At 45.0% G+C, this 19345-nt stretch overlaps 1 protein-coding gene across 7 annotated transcripts in view; it reads left to right on the plus strand.

Annotated features, from left to right (window-relative positions):
• Window positions 1-19345, plus strand: part of PTPRT (protein tyrosine phosphatase receptor type T) — a 1030325-nt gene that overhangs the window by 998463 nt on the left and 12517 nt on the right. For all 7 annotated transcript variants that reach the window (XM_075901349.1, XM_075901354.1, XM_075901347.1 and 4 more), the window contains 2 exons: window positions 7367-7498; window positions 16142-16267. In XM_075901349.1, the coding sequence (XP_075757464.1) occupies window positions 7367-7498; window positions 16142-16267 (258 nt within the window). The remainder of the gene's footprint in view (window positions 1-7366; window positions 7499-16141; window positions 16268-19345) is intronic.

Genomic DNA, 19345 nt, shown 5'->3' on the forward strand with positions numbered 1-19345 from the left:
GAAAAGTCTGGGTTCATGGAAGAAAAAACTGGGTGCATGGAAGAAAAGTCTCATGAAGAGATAGATAGATGGGAAGGGAAGGAAGGTTGCAATGAAACAGGAGTCCAACAGCCCTTTGATCGGAGCCTACAGATTTCAGAATGTTGAGAAGGGTGTCAGATGTACACAACATTTCAGAGCCTAAGCATGTGTTGTGTTGAAATGAAATCTGGTCTGTTTCTCTCTCACACACACACACATGCACAACGTTTGTTTTCACAGTAGAAATTAGTTGGACAGGCCAGTTTTTTATTCTAAATGATGGTGATGTTTCCCATTTGCTAAGTTACCCAGAGGCCTTTGGGCAGAGGTCTCTGGAAAGGATATTGCTATCAGAGTATTTGTAAATCTGACATAAGGTGATGAGTTATCATTTCTTCCAAACAACATAGGGAGTTAGTTGGGGGAAGGGAGGTTTTTTTTTTGCTTTGTATAATGTTGCTCCTGTCTTTCCAAGAGTTAATTAGATAATTAGTTCCTGGCAGAATTTCACTATTTTTCCCACAATGTGTGACATTTTCCTTGCATATTTGCTGTCTTTAATTATTATAAGAGATTGTGTTTTGTTTTGTACTTTGGCAAATCTGCAAAACCACAATGGGTTTTTCTCTAGTTTCCAGTTGTCTGGACTCCCGCCTAAACCAACACCTAAAACATAACATCATCTTGCATGTCTATAGCACCTTTTATGCTAATTCATTGTTTCATATCAACAAATGGCTTCATCTGCCATTGAAGTTAATCCATTCATCTGATGTTTTTGCCCTTCTTTATTTACCATTTTACAAAGAGAACAAGTCAGTGGTCTTGGGAAATACACAGCCTGAAACATCCAGGCTTTTTCTACACGGCGAGTTTTTGCAGCAAAAACTATGCTAATGAGGGACTCAACAGCATGAGTTGCAATATCATTAGCATATTTTCTGCTGTTTCTTTTTGCGCAAGGGGTTTTTGAGCAAAATGGAAGTGGCTACTCTGCTTTTTGCGCAAAAACCCCATTATGCACAAGTTCCCCTCCTGGAGCGGCATAAGGATCTTGCACAAAAGGGGAGTTTTGTGCAAAATGGAAGTGGCTACACCGCTTCTTTTTGCACAAAAACTCCTTGCACAAAAAGAATTGGCAGAAAATATGCTAATAACATCGCAACTCATCCTAATGAGTCCCTTATTAGTGTATTTTCTGCAGCAAAAACGTGTAGTGTAGACATAGCCCCAGAATTCCTAATGCTTTTCCTGGGGAAAATGAACCCTTGGAGTCGGATTCCTTTTTTGCAACTAGCTTATTGTTCAGAGTGATGAACACATCATAGATCCTAGTTTCGCACTGTCTGAAGTTGTTCTATCATAGTCCAAACAGCCACATAAAATAAAAAAAAGTTCTTGTTCACCAGTTTTAAATTTCCTTCTTCCCCTTTAATTTCTTTATCCCAAAATTCACCCTGATGTCACCCTTTTGCAGGTGGCATCTTTGTGGGTATGAAGGGATGATGCCACCTACATAGTCTTTGCATTGTGATGTCCTATAATGGCCCATTTAGTTTTAATAGCCCTCTTAATGAGCAGGAGATGGTCTCTCCTGATAGGCTGACAGTTTCAGTGTACACATTGTTTATAGTTGTGAGGCAAAAACTTAAATCTTATAGCATGGGATAAAGAGATTATCGGTGAGATAAGTACATTCAGCAATTTATCAGCTTTTCATAAAGTCTAAACACAGTCTAATCCCTATATTAACCATACCATCAGACAGGTGAAATAGATGGCTGTCCAGCAATGAATTTGCTACTGTTCAGAAAAAGCTGGCATCTGGTGTGCTAGCATCACACTCAGAATAGCCAATCCATTCCATCTTCCTATGTCAGGCATGTCCAAAGTCCGGCCCGCGGGCCAATTGCGGCCCGTGTTCCGGTTTAATACGGCCCCCCCAGGTAACTTGGCAATATCTATCTTTTATGGCCCCCAACGAATCCATATGTATTGAGATGAATACATTGTAAAATCTCAGTTAATGTCAGTTGGTCTAAATCAGTTATAAATATATTTGGACACAACATGTATACTTGGTGTTATGTTCCTGTTCATATTTTTTGAACTTAAAAGTTGACAGACAACCTTTATTACCAATAATATTTAATGTACTTTACAATGTTCCTGACATATATTTCAGCTTCCTGGATTTTTTTTTTCATCTGGCCTTCAGATATGAAAGGCAGAGTGATTTAACACCTGTTTAGATTTGTCATCCATGTGACAAAATGAAAAGTATGCCGTTTGCAATAACCTTTGCATAAAATAGTTAATTTGCATTTAATTTTAATGGTTCAAAGAATGTCAGGCAAAATGGTCGGCCCTCATGCATGTTCACTTCATCAAATCTGGCCCTCTTTGAAAAAAGTTTGGACACCCCTGCTTTATGTGAATCCCTCGAGCTTTGCAGTGATTGTGAAGCTTGACAGACTGCCTGCCTTGCTCTGAGGCAGGGTCCACAGGTCATGTGATCTCACGTGATACTTCTCTTTTTTACTTCTCTCATCAGTCAGTTCCCACATGTGTTCGTTGCAAGTGCCTCCATTGTTATATTTCCTCCCGAGTTCCCGTGTGCTCAGTGCATTATCACCAGTTCAAAGCAACTTTCCTCCAAATGGGAGAGAAGAATAATCAAAGAATTGGAATAATGGTGTACTGGATAGGAGGTGTGCTAACCAGCACCCAGTGACAAAGTAGGTAGCTAGCAGAGGTGTTGGCTAGGCTGGCTAGGCAGCTGGGAGAACCAATCAAAACAGAGTGCTAGAATTTGAATTATATACGGTACCTTTCCTGCTTTCTTTGTGTGGGAGAGTTAAACCTGGACTTGAGACACACAGAATGAAACACGTTGGCATTCCAGAACTACAGAATGATTGCCTTGACAAGTCACCTAGGCAAGATGCTGATGATAATACTGACAGAGAGATTGAGATAGAAGAACATCTAGCGGATGAGCAAGCGGGATTCAGGAAAGACAGAAGTACCATACAGCAGATATTGGCACTAAAATTGATAGTGGAGAAAGCTCGGCAAAAGAACAAGAATATCTACTATTGCTTCATCAATTTTCAGAAGGCATTTGACAGTATAGATCAGAAGTGACTTGGGCAGTGTTGGAGTCATACAGAGTGGATAGCAGACTGATATAGTTGTTGAAGGATATCAACGATAATGCGGAGGCAGTGGTGAGAACATGTGGAGAGTTGGGAACAAGTAGAGGTACAAGACAAAGAGATCCGATATTGCTGAGCATCTTCATCACACACCTAGAGATAGCGATGGACAAGTTCAAGGAAGAAGTAGAAGGGATATTGGTGCATGGAATGGGAATTAATAACTTGAGGGTCGCGGATGATAGAGTTATCATCGAGGAAGATGTAGAGAAAGTGGCGAGAACAGTGCAGATGCTAAATGAGGAAGGGAAGCAGTATGGACTGATTATCAATATTGATAAAATGAAGACAATGGTATTTGGAGATAAGGAAATAGGAAGGAAGATCAATGTAGATGGGATCAAACTAGAGAACGTAGAGAAGTTCACGTATTTGGGGAGCAACATGACATATAATCTAGACTATAAGAAGGAAATAGCAACTAGAATAGCGAAAGCAAGAGTGAGTTTGAAGGTGATGGATAAGATCTGGAAAAGAAAAGTGATTAGCCTAGGAACGAAGCTGAGCGTCTTGAAAATGTATGTATTTAGCAGCATTTTGTATGTATGTGAGACATGGGTGATAATGAAAGATTCAAAGAGAAGGATATTGGCGTTCAAGAGGAGTCATTTATAGAAAGATCCTGAGAATAGGATGGATGCAGGTCACCAATAAGGAATTATATAAGAAGATACAGCTGAAAGAGAACCTACTGCAGAAGGTTATACAGTGGAAGTTACAGCTATTCGGGCATGTCTGTAGAATGAACAACGAGTGAAAATGTAAGACCCTGGTATTTGGCATAATGGAATAGGAGAGGCAGTCTCCACAGAGAATGGGTAGATGATATAGTAGATCGGTGTGGAGCTAGTCTACAGAAACTAAGCCACTCCGCACTGGACAGGGAAAGATGGAAGGAAATAGTGAGGGAGGCATCGGACACCAATGGGCATTGAGCCCATGGTTGTTGAGGAGGAGGAGGAGGACTACCATGCCTCCAAGGAATTTGAGGCATGGAAGTGGACTGAACAAAGAGAAGATTGTGAGTACTGTAAATAAAGTGAATCTAGTCATGATCAGGGTATTTTTCTTTATTTTGCCATTTGGTTTGAACTGCTCTGTGTGAATCTATACCTCCTCTCCCCATTTACCATCTAAGCATTATTCCCAGAGATTTTCTCTGTGTTTTTCATTTGTTTTCCTTAATTGCTCTGTAACATGTAGCAACCAAGTATGCTTTATCAGGAATATCTTTTGTTTTGTAATAAAAATCACTTTATTATTTGATTCTCATGTCCTGGAAAGTACAGGTGGTCTGCCTATCTGTGTGTGTCTCCATGCCCAAGACTGAGAGGTCAGCTAGTAGAGACTGCAGCTTGTTTCTCTCTCTCGCTCACGCTCTCTCTCTCTTTCTTTTCTTTTTACAAGCTCTTTTTTGGGGGTGGGTTGAAGTGTTCACCCCCAATTTTAGGGATAAAAATCACTTGATGGTGGTAGTGACCTTCCCCCTAAAATCTGTGTATTGTAATTCTGGGGAAAGTTTTGTAACCAGCGCCTATAGTGGCAAGGTATATTTAAACCTCCCTTCAGGAAGTTGAAGGCTGCTATCAAATCCCCCCTCACTCTTCTCTTCTGCAGACTAAACAAACCCAAAACTCCCCAGGCTCTCCTCATAGATTATATGCTCCAGCCCCCAAATCATTTTGGTTGCCCTCCACTGGACTCTCTCCAATGTGTTCACATCCTTTCTGTAGTGGGGGGACCAGAACTGGACACACTACTCCAGATGTGGCCTCACCAGAGACGAATAAAGGGGAATAATCACTTCTCTAGATCTTCTGGCAATGCTCCTCCTAATGCAACCTAATATGCCATTAGCCTTCTTGGCTACAAGAGAACACTGTTGACTCATATCCAGCTTCTTATCCACTGTAATCCCCAGGGCCTTTTCTGCTGAACTGCTACTTAGCCAGTCGGTCCCCAGCCTGTAACAATGTTTGGGATTCTTCCATCCCAAGTGCAGGACTCTACACTTGTCCTTCTTGAACCTCATCAGATTTCTTTTAGCTCAATCCTTTAATCTCTCTAGGTCACTCTGAACCCTATTCCTACCCTCCAGCATATCTACCTCTCCCCCTAGCTTAGTAATATTTGCAAACTTGTTGAGAATGCAATCCATCTCCTCATTCAAGTCATTAATAAAGATGTTGAACAAAACCAGTCCTAGAACTGATCCTTGAGGCACTCTGCTAGAAACCCACCACCAACCTGACATTGAGCCACTACCCATTGGGCCCAACAGTCTAGCCAGCTTTCTATCCATCTTACTTTGAAGTAGGAATAAGAGCCTCCGGAAAAGGGCGCTTTTTCCGGAGGATCGGGGCCAGTGTAGACGCTCTTTTCCGGCTTTTTTAAAAGCCAGAAAAAAGCGGCGGACATTTTTATTTAAATGCCGCGGGGGATATTTAAATCCCCCGTGGATTTCCCTACTACGATAGGTGAAATTAACATGCCCCTTCCGGAAAAGGGGCCAGTGTAGATGAGCCCTATGGGTATGTCTACACTACAGCACTAATTTGAACTAACTTAATTCAAATTAGTTAATTCGAACTAAGCTAATTCGAATTAGTGCATCTAGACCTAAAAACTAGTTTGAATTAGCATTTTGCTAATTCGAACTAGCATGTCCACGTTGAGTGGACCCTGAACCGAGGTTAAGGCTGGCCAGAAGCAGTGCGGACAGGGCATCAGGTTAGGACTGAGAGTGTGGAGCTGCTGTCTCAGGCTAGCCAAGGGCTGTGCTTAAAGTGACCCAACCCCCACCCCAGACAGACAGTTCTCAGGGGTTCCCCGCTCATTTGTCTAACTCGATGAGGGACAGCAAAGCATTCCTGGCTTGGAGTGCCCTGAGTGCCTACACTCACAGCACTTTCAAGTAGGAATAAGAAATCCTCTGGAAAAGGCTTTATTTTCCGGAGAATCACGTCTAGACTGGCGCTTTTCTCCGGCTTATCCCCAAGCCGGAAAAAAGCAGCAGCCATGTTAATGCAAATACCGCGGGGGATATTTAAATCCCCCATGGATTTTGCTATTCCAAAGTGTCTAATCTGCATCCCTTTTCCGGAAAAGGGGTGCAGTGTAGACACAGCCTAAGTGACTAAGGAAAAGTTAGGGTATGTCTACACTACCCCGCTAGTTCGAACTAGCGGGGTAATGTATGCATACCGAACTTGCTAATGAAGCCCGGGATTTGAATTTCCCGGGCTTCATTAGCAAGTTCGGTATGCATACATTACCCCGCTAGTTCGAACTAGCGGGGTAGTGTAGACATACCCTTATTTACTTGTTCCCATAATATAAGAACAAGAGGCCACTAAATTAATGGGCAGCAGGTTTAAAATAAATAAAAGGAAGTTCTTCACACAGCGCACAGTCAACCTGTGGAACTCCTTGCCTGAGGAGGTTGTGAAGGCTAGGACATTAACAGGGTTTAAAAGAGAACTGGATAAATTAAGTCCATTAATGGCTATTAGCCAGGATGGGTACGGAATGGTGTCCCTCGCCTCACAGGATACTGGGCTAGATGGACCTTTGGTCTGACCCAATATGGCCATTCTTATGTTCTTATGACTTGTACAGATGTCAGAGTAGAATCGGGAAGAGCGCTCCAGGGGCCAGAACTCTGAACACTGCCTCCCCGTTCCAGCCCTAAGAGGCTGCTCTCAAAGCTGAATGGTTCAACTCTTTAGTTCTCTTCTCCTGCGAAACACAATCAGCATGAGGGATAGCACACAGACTGGTCTCTAGCATCTACTGCAACAAGATTTAAAAAAAAAAGAAAAATTCTGTTACCAGCAATTTTCTTTCTTCATTTTAATTAATATTGTTATTGTTTGCAGACTCCTGAAATATAAATAATTTATTTGGATAATTTCTTTTCTTGTGACACTTCTCTAATGAAATGTGTTCATTGGGAGCAAAAGGGTCCTATTATGAGACCTTCATTCATTGCACAGTGATAACAAGGAAGAGAATGTGTGATTTGTATAATCTAGTTAAATGGCTCAGATTGTATAGCCTTCAACTCCTGGGTTTAATAATCATCTGAATAAAAGTGGATTTTTTAACTAATTGTATTCTTTTCTTAGAGCCACAAGCAACCTGCTGCCTTTATTGTTACCCAGCACCCTTTACCCAACACTGTACCAGATTTCTGGAGGCTCGTGTTTGATTACAACTGCTCCTCCATAGTGATGTTGAATGAAATGGATGCTGCACAGGTAGGTAGAAATAATTAAGCTCTGTCTAATAGCCCTTATTCACAGATCAAAGGAGCTTCGGGTATCTCCAGCTGCTATTCAAGATAGACAGAAAAGTTGTGAGCAGAAGGAAAACTCGATAGGAATGGTTGAACAAATGTAAGTATAATCCAGAGTAAATGTTCGCTTAAAACCAAGAGTGCCAGAAAGGCCAGGCTCCTTCACACACACTTTTTTAAAGTGGGAGGGCACTTTATACCGGCCATAAGGATGAATATTGGGAGAAGCATCGGATGTGTCAGAGCCTAAGCAGTGGAGGGGAAGAGGAGCATGCAAGAGCAGAGTGTTTGGGGGAAGAGGTGGCATGGGAGCAGGCCTCAGGGGAAAGACAGGGTGTGTTTAGGGAGAAGGAACGGTGGAATCAGGGCCTCAGGGAGTGGCACAAGAGCAGGGCCATGGTTTGGCTTGTGTCCTGCCACACTTTTAGGGTATTTCTACCCCTTGGTCCCAAAACTCAAACTTAACTTTGTGGTTCAGAAAAGCCTTTCCCCATTGTTCTTCATAGGTTGGTTAATATCGAGTGAAATACTCCAAGAGTCAGCTCTGGAGCCGGTTTTGTTCGGGATGGATTGCACCCTCAGCAAGTTTACAGATGACACTAAGCTAGGAGTAGAGAGAGACACCCTAGAGGGTAGAGGTAGGGTTCAGCGTGAACTGGACAAACTGGAGGATTGGGCCAAAAGAAATCTGATGAAGTTCAATGAGGACAAGTGCAGAGTCCTGCACTTTAGATGGAAAAATCTCGAGCACTGCTATAGGTTGGGGACCGATTGGCTAAGCAGAAGTTCTGCAGAAAAGGAACTGGGGATTACAGTGGATGAGAAGCTTTTGAGTATTAGGGCTTGAAAGATGAAGCCTGGTTATGCTTCCAACTGCACTGGTGTTTGCAGTCAGTCAGTGTCATGGTGGGTCGCATAAGAAAGGAGTGGGCGGTCACATATTGTGCAGGAAATGTGCTGTATGATATTGCTACTTTACCCACTGTAGTTCTTGTTAAAGAGCAGAAGGTCCCCTAAGGCATTGGCACTTTATAACTTAATTCATCTGCTCCTCATTCTCTTCAAAATATTTCCCCCTTGAAGGCAACAGTTATGATGCCCTTTATTAGTCTAATGGAAAACCCAATCACATTCGCATCAGGGGGATTTGCCAAGTGGAATGAATGATGTGGAATCTGATTCTCTTCTGCTCCCCTTCTGTATTAAGGTGTCTCCTGTTCAGCCTTTCTAAAGATCAAGCTGTTTCTGTGAACAGTTTTCCAAGGCTTCGAGACTATTTTGCTAGGTTCCCTGGTTCCCTATTAGTTATCTTTTATCTGATTCATCAAACATGCTTTTGTGTCCTGGGTATGAATCCAAAGTAGCATTTAATTGTGTTGGTTGCCCAGAAAACTGGAAAGACATAGTCCTGCACAGTCTCTGGATATACAAAATCTGTTCCTTGATATTTTACATTTAGGTATGTCTACAGGACGTGCTTATTTCGAAATAAGCTATTTTGGGATAAAAACTCCTGAAATAGCTATTTCAAAGTAGTGTGAACACACTACAAATGCCCACTGAAATAGCGCAGATCTGTATAAAAATACCGCATCTACAATGATTGGAGCCTGAATTGCACTTAAAGCCCTCTGGAAGCACTCTGGGCAGGGCATCAGGACAGCAATCACTTCCTGGAGCTGCTGTCTGAGGCTATCTGAGGCTCATCCCCCCTCTATAGCTGTGTCTCAAACTCTTCGCCTTTGCCTGCATCCTTGAGCTCATCTCACTACCTGCTCTGCTTGCCCTTGTGGACATGACAGCACATCTGCTGCAAAGCACTTGCTGGCTCTTAGACCTGCTGCTGCATGTCCTGGTGCAGTTACTGCAGACTGCCCACGTGGCACTGCAGGAACAGGAACCACAGTTCCCTGTGGGGCACCTCACCTCTCTCCATGAGTTGCTCACGCAGCATAAGCCCTCCTACCCTCCTCTGCACACTGTGCACCGTCATTTCTGGTGACAGGACACCAGTACCAACTGGTGGGACCAGATCGTCATGGAGTGGCGGGATGACCGGCAGTGGCTCCAGAACTTCCGCATGCAGAAGGACACCTTTCTAGAGCTCTGCGAATGGCTCACCCCTGCCCCCAGGCAATGGAACACCCACGTGACCTGCCATCCCCCTCCAGAAGCATGTCACCATCACTGTTTGAAAGCTCACCACACTGGATAGCTACCGATCTGTGGGAACCAGTTCGGGTGGGGGATCGCCCATTGGGGCCGTGCTCATGCAGGTTTGGTGCTCTCATGCTATTTTCCCAGGCTGGTGATTAACCACAGGAATGGGGTTCCCTAGGAAAGAGAGGGGTGGACTCTCCCTCCCTGGAGGTTTTTCAGTCCTGACTTTGCAAAGCGCTGCTGGGGATGGAGTAAGTTGAGGTTGCTCCTGCTGTGGGAAAGGGATTGGCTCGGGGGACTCCCGAGGGCTCTGGCAAAGCAGTGATTCTCTGAATCCTCTCACAGGTGGTGAGGGCCATTAATGCCATCCTGCTGTGCAGGATTGTCATACTGGGAAACATGGACCCCATTGTTGCTGGCTTTGCCACCATTAGCTTCCCCAACTGTAGAGGGGCCCCTTGATGGCACACACATCCTCATCTGGGCCCCCAACCACTGGGCCTCTGATTACATCAACCACAAGGGGTACTTTTCAGTGGTGCTGCAGGCCTTTGTGGACCACCGAGGCTTCGTCACCGACGTTAACATTGGGTGGTCAGGCAATGTGCACGAAGCCTGCATCTTCAGGAACTCCAGCCTGTTCCAGAGGATGCTCGCCAGCGCATTTTTCCCCAACTACATCATGGAGGACTCAGCCTACACTTTGCTCCCCTGGCTAATGAAGCCCTATACAGGACACCTGGACCCCACCAAGGAACAATTCAACAGCAGACCCATCAGGGGGCTCTGTGCATCTGGTAGGCCCTGAGGGAACGCTTTTGACAAGAACACCTGTGACACTCTCTCCTGGACCTCCCTACAAGGGGCTTCTGCATTGCCCGTCTGTGCCTTTCCTCCCCTATTTCTCCCTTCCTCTGTCCTCCTTCCCCCCTCACCTGCAGATACAATAAACCAGACTTTTTGTTTTGAAAGAATAAACTGTTTTTTATTTGGGGTAAATATAACTGGGGAGGGACTGGGGAAAGAATCGGGGAGGGGGAGGAGAAGCTCAGGGATGGAGTTGGGACTGACGCCTGCCTCAGGTGGTCCCACTGCCCTTTGTGTGGGGCCCTCAACAGTCATGGCGTGGCTTAGGGGGAGAAGACAGGGGAACGGGGGCAGGAGTGTGGCTGTTGGACTGCTCAATGGCAGCAACCAGTTGGTCGGCAGCAACGGTGAATGCCATGCACATATTCCAGTCTCCTGAGACAGCTCCTGTCAGATGGTGCAGAGCAGTTCCTGTCAGCATGGCACTCCTCCAGGTCGGTGTCCAACTTCCCCGGTCCTTCCAGTCTAGAGACCACTACATGGCAGATAGGCAGGCAATGTGTTCCCCCTGCAGGTCGTCCTGGGGTCCTGTACAGTAGCAGCTCTCGTGTCATTGGGAAGCTGTCACAGAAGGTGGTAGATGCATAGAATCATAGAACTGGAAGAGACCTCAGAAGGTCATCAAATCCAGCCCCCTGCTCTAGGCAGGACCAATTCCAACTAAATCAACCCGGCCAGGGCTTTGTCAAGCCGAGACTTAAACACCTCTAGGGATGGAGACTCCACTCCTTCCCTAGGTAACCCATTCCAGTGCTTCACCACCCTCCTAGTGAAATAGTTTTTCCTAATATCCAACCTGGACCTCTCCCACCACAACTTGAGACCATTGCTCCTTGTTCTGCCATCTGTCACTACTGAGAACAGCCTCTCTCCATCCTCTTTGGAACCTCCCTTCAGGAAGTTGAAGGCTGCTATCAAATCCTCCCTCACTCTTCGCTTCTGCAGACTAAACAGACCCAAGTCCCTCAGCCTCTCCTCATAAGTCCAGCCCCCTAATCATGCTCCAGCCCCCTAATCATTTTGGTTGCCCTCCGCTGGACCCTCTCCAATGCGTCCACAACCTTTTTGTAGTGGGGGGCCCAGAACTGGACACAATACTCCAGATGCGGCCTCACCAAAGCCGAATAAAGGGGAATGATGACATCTCTGGATCTGCTGGCAATGCTCCTCTTAATGCAACCTGATATGCCATTAGCCTTCTTGGCTACAAGGGCACACTGTTGACTCATATCTAGCTTCTCATCCACTGTAACCCCCAGGTCCGTTTCTGCAGAACTACTACTTAACCGGTTGGTCCCCAGCTTGTAACTATGCTTGGGATTCTTCTGTCCCAAGTGCAGGACTCCACACTTGTCCTTGTTGAACCTCATCATATTTCTTGTGGCCCAATCCTCCAATTTCTCTAAGTCATTCTACCCTATCTCTGCCCTTAAGCGTATCTACCTCTCCCCGCAGCTTAGTGTCATCCGCAAACTTGCTGAGGGTACAATCCATCCCCTCATCCAGATCATTAATAAAGATATTGAACAAAACTGGTCCTAGAACCGAACCTTGGGGCACTCTGCTAGAAACCGACCGCCATCCTGACATCGAGCCACTGATCACTACCCGCTGGGCCCGGCCTTCTAGCCATCTTTCTATCCATCTTACCGTCCATTTATCCAATCCACAATCCCTTAACTTGCTGGCAAGAATATTGTGGGAAACCGTATCAAAAGCCTTGCTAAAGTCAAGGTATATAACATCCACTGACTTCCCCATGTCCACCGAGCCAGTTACCTCATCATAGAAGCTAATCAGATTGGTCAGGCATGACTTGCCCTTTGTGAATCCATGCTGACTATTCCTAATCACTTTCCTCTCATCCAAGTGCCTCAATATGGATTCCTTAAGGATCCCTTCCATGATTTTTCCAGGAACCGAGGTAAGACTGACTGGCCTATAGTTCCCTGGATCATCCTTCTTCCCTTTTTTGAAGATGGGCACTACATTTGCCTTTTTCCAGTCATCCGGGATTTCTCCCGATCTCCATGACTTTTCAAAGATAATAGCCAAAGGCTCCACAATGACATTTACCAACTCCCTCAGTACCCTCGGATGCACTAAGTCCGGACCCATGGATTTATGTACATTTAGCTTTTTTAAATAGTTCCAACCCACCACGGGCTGTCCATCTTCATCCCATCTTGCGTCACTTGGTGCAGAAGTCCAGGAGCCAACCTTGTCCGTGAATACAGAGGCAAAGAAAGCACTGAGTACTTCAGCTTTCCCCACATCATCTGTCACTAGGTTACCTCCTTCATCCTTTAGGGGCCACACACCCTCTCTGATCACCTTCTTCTTGTTAACATGCCTGTAGAAACCTTTCTTGTTATCCTTCACATCCTTAGCCAGTCGCAATTCCATTTGCGCTTTCGCCTTCCTGATAACCCCCTGGCATTCTCGAGCTATACCTTTAAACTCCTCCCTGGTCATTTGTCCAAGTTTCCACTCTTTGTAAGCTTCCTTTTTGTGCTTAAGTTCACCAAGGATTTCCCTGTAAGCCAATCCGGTCTCCTACCATGTTTGCCTCTCTTGCTACGCGTCGGGATGGTTTCTTTCTGTGCCTTCAATAAGGCTTCTTGAAAATACTGCCAGCTGTCCTGGACTCCTTTCCCCTTCATGTTAACATCCCAGGGGATTCTGCCCATCAGATCTCTGAGGGAGTCAAAATCTGCTTTTTTGAAGTCCAAGGTGTGTATTTTACTACTCTCTTTTCTTCCTTTGGTCAGGATCCTGAAATCTACCATCTCATGATCACTGCTTCCCAGGTTGTCACCCACCTCCACTACCCCTCTTAGTTCCTCCCTGTTTGTGAGCAGAAGGTCAAGCTGCACATGGCCCCTGGTTGGATCCTTCAGCACCTGTGTCAAGAAGTTATCCCCAACATTCTCCAAAAACTTCCTGGATTGCCTGTGTACTGCCGTATAGGTTTCCCAACAGATGTCAGGGTGATTAAAGTCCCCCATAAGAACCAGGGCCTGCGATCTGGAAGCTTCGCTCAGTTGTCCGAAGAAAGCCTCATCTACCTCATCCACCTGATTCGGCCTGTAGCAAACACCAACCACATCACTGCTGTTGTTTGCTCCTTTAAACTTAATCCATAGACTCTCAACAGGTTTTTCTCCCTCTTTATACTGGAGTTCAGAGCAATCATAGTGCTCTCTTACATATAGTGCAACTCCTCCTCCTTTTCTCCCCTGCCTGTTGTTCCTGAACAGTCTATACCCTTCCATGACAGCACTCCAGTCATGCGAGTCATCCCACCAAGTCTCTGTTATCCCAATTAAATCATATTTCTTGGTCTGGGCCAGGGCCTCCAGTTCTTCCTGTTTGGTGCCCAGGCTTCTCGCATTAGTGTACAAACACTTCAGGTAACCAGTTGATCGTCCTATCTTCTCCATTCGAAACATGGGTCCTCCTTTCTTGCCCCTTCCTCTCTGCATTTCTCGAAGGCTGTGTCTAGACTGGCAAGTTTTTCCACAAAAGCAGCTGCTTTTGCGGAAAAACTTGCCGGCTGTCTACACTGGCCACTTGAATTTCCGCAAGAACACTGACTTCCTACTGTCTGAAATCAGTGCTTCTTGCGGAAATACTATGCTGTTTCCATTCGGGCAAAAGTCCCTTTTGTGCAAAGCTTTTGCGCAAAAAGGCCAGTGTAGACAGCTCAGATATGTTTTGCGCAAAAAAGCCCCGATTGCGAAAATGGCTATGGGGGCATTTTTGCGGAAAAGTGCGTCTAGATTGGCACGGACGCTTTTCCGCAAAAAGTGCTTTTTGCGGAAGAAAAATATAGACGCTCTTTTCCGCAAATGCTTTTAACGGAAAACTTTTCCGTTAAAAGCATTTGTGGAAAATCATGCCAGTCTAGACGTAGCCTGAGAGTCTAGACAAATTAAATTCCCCCTGTATCAGAGCACCAGTATTTTTACTGCCACCTTTCACCAACAATGCCATATGTTACTTTGCTTTTCCTTGTTACACTTTAAGGAAAAGAAGTGGAGAAGGAGATTTGTGATTAATTATAAAGTGAAAATAATTCTGTTCTGAAGTCTGATGTCTGCTAAACTAAGTCATGGACAAGTGCCAAAAAAGACACTACTAGACCAAGGGACCAATGGCAGTTTTCAAGTTGCATATAATTTATCATTTATATATCATTATATATTTAATCACACTATACAGGCATGTTTTTCAAAAAGAGAGAGCTGTAATTCTGTCCATAGTTTTGTTGATGTATTTGTATGTCTACCTCTGCTTGTGCAGTGGCACACAAACCCCATATTGATGTGTACGAATAGGTTATCAGACATAATGGGGATGTAAATGGCTGATCTGAGAACTCAAATGCAAAAATTGTACAATTGGGAATGTATTGACTTCTGAGACCTTGCTTTATGAAAACCCACTTTGTACTGTAGGGAAAAGGAGAACTTTTTGGGTCCTGAGTTTTGCTTCCTGAACCATTTGTTCACCCCAAATCTGGCTGGCCACTAGAACAAATGCTTCTGGAGAAGAACCCAGAGCCCATTTGAAAGTATGAAGATGGAAGAGCATCAGCCTTCAAATGAGAAATGGCATATCTAAATCCTAGCTTGCCTTTGCCTCTTACAAACAACAGCAACAAATACAAAGGTTCCCTGTGCATGACAGGATAATGAGAGCTCAAGTCTGATATAGTATGCATACACATACTCCAGGACTGCAGGTAGTGATGCTTGAACCTGGAAGTTGAGTTGCAATTCAAAGGAGCCTCCCGACATTGTAATAGTTACTGCAGATTTCTCAAAACTTTCCTAGTTTAAAACCGTAGCTAAATATCTTCTCAGTAAAGATGTTCTAATGGGATTTCTTACAAGATTTTTGGCACTACATAGACATCCTTATTGTAGTGGGTCTTGCAATATTTTGGCACTTCTGAATTCAGCCAAAACCATCAAGTGAAATGGTGTGTTTTTCTTTAAATTAGCCTAACTTTTAAAAAACAAAATACATGACAGGTTCAGTTGTGGTTTAATTTGAGAGCTGGGATGTGTACATTTTTAGAGCAATTTGGCTTGCCCCCTCCCTTGTGCTTAGTGAACTCAGAATATAAAAAAGTTGCTTGATAGAGTAACATGTTCCACTTGGCTTGAACCAAGATTAATCTTCTTGGTATTGAGCGTTTCCTAATTAACTCAAAACACAAAACCTCTGTGTTTCACATTAAATTCACTCACACACACTACTCTATTCAAATTCCTTTTAAATCTATAACCTGGCAGAAACTTTGTCAGCCACTTTATTGTATCCAAAATTTGATTCAGTCTCTCTCTCCTCTCTCTCTCTCTCTCTCTCACACTCACACTCACACTCACACACAGCCAGGCCTTACCAAAGGATCCCTTTCATGGAAATGAAGGGAGTTCTCGTCTGAATAGTTATCATCACTAATGCTGTGTTTAAAGCTCTTGGAACTGGGTATGGGCTTAGAAGAGCGAGAGAAAACTTTCCTAGCCTGTACGTTAACTGCTTTCTGTTTCTCTTGCACTTTGACTAGCTCTGCATGCAGTACTGGCCAGAGAAAACATCCTGTTGTTATGGCCCAATCCAGGTGGAGTTTATTTCAGCAGACATTGATGAAGATATCATCAACAGGATATTCCGTATCTGCAACATGGCCAGGGTAAGATCAGTAAAATCCCAGCTATTCCATTTACTCATTCATCTATCCCATCCTGTGAAATACTTGCTCATACATATGGTGCAGAGGTGTTATTAAATCCCTAGGCCAGGTACAAAAGCCATTGCAGGATTTTCTTGCAGCTCCAGGAAATAGAAGACTTCTCAGTGAAATCAGAAGGTGAATAATGTGAACTGGATCTGTACTGATCTGGGAAGTACATCCTGGAGGGTACATTGCCTTAATCAACTAGTAGTCAATATAGTCATCATTAATTCTAGTAGCTCCACTAGGATACTTGAATCACAGAAGTCCCGTTATGCCACTGATGCCCACCTGCCTGCTTTCTGGAGCTCCTCTCCACCCTTCTCTGCTGGGCCAGATCCTCTGGTCTCCCTCAGACAAGACACAGAGTTGGGGTAACCACCACCTCCAGGGCCACACAGACACTGAACCAGTTCAGCTCTTGGAGGGGCGGGGGGCTTAGCACCAAGAAATTAACCCCCAAAATGGACCAAAACACCAAATAAATCCATAGTTCATAAGATCCTCCCACTTTATCAATGTTTGCTCTCTCTTCAAGTAACAATTACTCACACTGAGCTTGATAATAAACAAAAGTGTTTTTATTAAGTACAAAAGTAGGATTTAAGTGGTTGCAAATGAAAACAGTCAGTTGAAAGTAGTTACTAAATTAAAATGAACAAGAAGTGCTTAGCTAGTTCTAATACACTAAGGCTACATCTACACTGGTGGCTTCTTGCGCAAGAACTCTTTTGCGGAAGAGTTCTTGTGCAAAAAATCTTCCACAAGAACGTGTCCACACTGCCATGTGCTTTTGCACAAGAGCATCCATGGCAGTGTGGACACTCTCTTGCGCAAGAAAGCTCTGATGGCCATTTTAACAATAGGGGCTTCTTGTGCAAGAAATTCATATTGCCTGTCTATACTGCCCTCCTGTGGAAGAGCTCTTGTGCAAGAGGGCTTATTCCTTGTGGGGAGAGGAATAACTCTTCTGGAAGAAGCCCTGTTTTACAACACTATACTGTAAATTTACTTGCTCAAGAACACTCGTGCAGTGCAGACCACAGGCAAGTTTTTGCACAAGAACGGCTGTTCTTATGCAAGAAGCTGCCAGTGTAGACATAGCCTGAAGGTACATCTACACTGCAAAGCTATTTCAGGATACCAGAGGTATCCCAAAATAACTACCCTGCATTTACACAAGCCACCCATTATTTTGAATATTTTTCAAAATAACAGACGTGCTATTTCGCCATCTTCTTGCATGAGGGAGAAATTTGGCAATGTGTAGACTCGCCAAATTTCAAAATAAGCTACTTTGAAATAGATTCGAGATGAGATATGCAATTTTCTCAAATTGCATATCTTATTTCGAGTTTAGGGCACTGTGAAGACACATCCTAAAACACTTGTTACATGCAAATTCTTACCCTAAACAGCTTTTCTTATATCAGGCAAAAAGCTTTGAGTCAGTGTTGATCTTTACTCTGGCCTGGATTTTGAGAGTTCTTTGTATCCTGTTAGGATGGGTCAAGTAGTTTTGAGGGCCAGCTGTAGACAAAGGACTGATGGTTTCCCATTGCTTAAATCAGGAGTAGGCAATAATTTTTGATTGGGGGGACACTCCAAGAATTTTGAAAGTAGTCATTGGTGCAGTTTTCCATGATACTAATGGAGGAGGCACAGAGTCTGGGATGGAGGTTGGGTAAAGGAGGAGGTTATGACCTGGAGCACAGGACTAGGGTGTAGTAGGAGATGCAGGGTCCTGGAGGGAGTATGGATTCTAAACTGGAGGAGGAGTGCAGGAGGGAGTGCAGGGTCTGGGAAGGGGTTGTGACTTAGGGTGGGGGTGCAGGGATTTGTTTTATGACTGGGAGTAAGGGATTGGGGTGCAAGGTTTATCTGACTTATGTCCTTTAATCCTTTGTCAGAGAGACTGTCCAGTTTGACCAGTATACATAGCGGAGGGGCATTATTGGCACTTGATGGCATATATCACATTAGAGGATGCACTGTTATATGAGCCTCTGATATTGTGGCTTTTGTGGTTAAGGCCTGTGATGGTGTTACTTGTATAGATGTGTGGAGTTGACAACTGGGTTTATTTCAGGAATAGGTTCCTGGGTGAGTGTGTCTGAGGTATGGTATGTGCCGGATGGAAAGAATTTGCTTCAGGGTTGTCTGTAGGCAAGGACTGGCCTATTTCCCAAAGCCTATGAGAGGGAAGGATCATTATCCAGAATAAGTTGTAGATTATCAGTGATGTACTGAAGGGGTTTAAAATGGAGGCTCTAGGTCAGTGGTCCCCAACACGGTGCCCGCGGGTCCCATGGTGCCCGCGGGGGCATTTGTGTGCACCCGCCAAGACCTTGGGACTCGCCTGGCCCCAGGCACGTGGCTCATGCATGGTGCCGGAGCCGGCCCTGGGCTCATGGCGCATGGTGAGTGCCGGCCCCGGAGCACCGCGGATTGGCCACCCTGAACTGGTTCCTGGTGGCCTTAAATGGGGGTTAGAGTCTAATCCAGTGGTCCCCAACACGGTGGGAGCGCCATGGGGGAGCGCCAGCCCCGGGCGCACGGCGCTTGGGGGGACAGGGGCTGGCCCCGGGCGCGCAGCGACTTGGCCGCCCACGCTCCGGGTGTGCAGTGCTTGGGGGTGGCCACCAGCCCCAGGTATGCAGCCCTTGGAGGGGGCACCAGCCCCGGGCATGCGGCACATGGGGGGGGCCCCGCCCCTGGGTACACGGTTATGGGGATGGGCCCCGCCCCTAGGCGCGCAAGTGTCCCTGCCCTCTGGCGCCCGGCGGGCGAACGGCCACGTCCCCTGGCACCCGGCAACCTCAAATGGTTGGGGACCACTGCTCTAGGTGATGAGTAGACACAAATCAGATATCAGGAATGGGAACACAGAGAAACCTTCAGAGCAGTAGCCACATTAGTTTGTAACTGAAAAAACTTAAAAAACAATGGATAATCTATAGCAGCACCTTAAAGACTAACAAAAAATGTAGATGGTATTTCCTGGGCACAACTCACTTCTTCATATGAGTGGAGTAT

Source organism: Pelodiscus sinensis, chromosome 18 (genome assembly GCF_049634645.1).
Source record: "Pelodiscus sinensis isolate JC-2024 chromosome 18, ASM4963464v1, whole genome shotgun sequence".
NCBI lineage: Eukaryota > Metazoa > Chordata > Testudines > Trionychidae > Pelodiscus > Pelodiscus sinensis.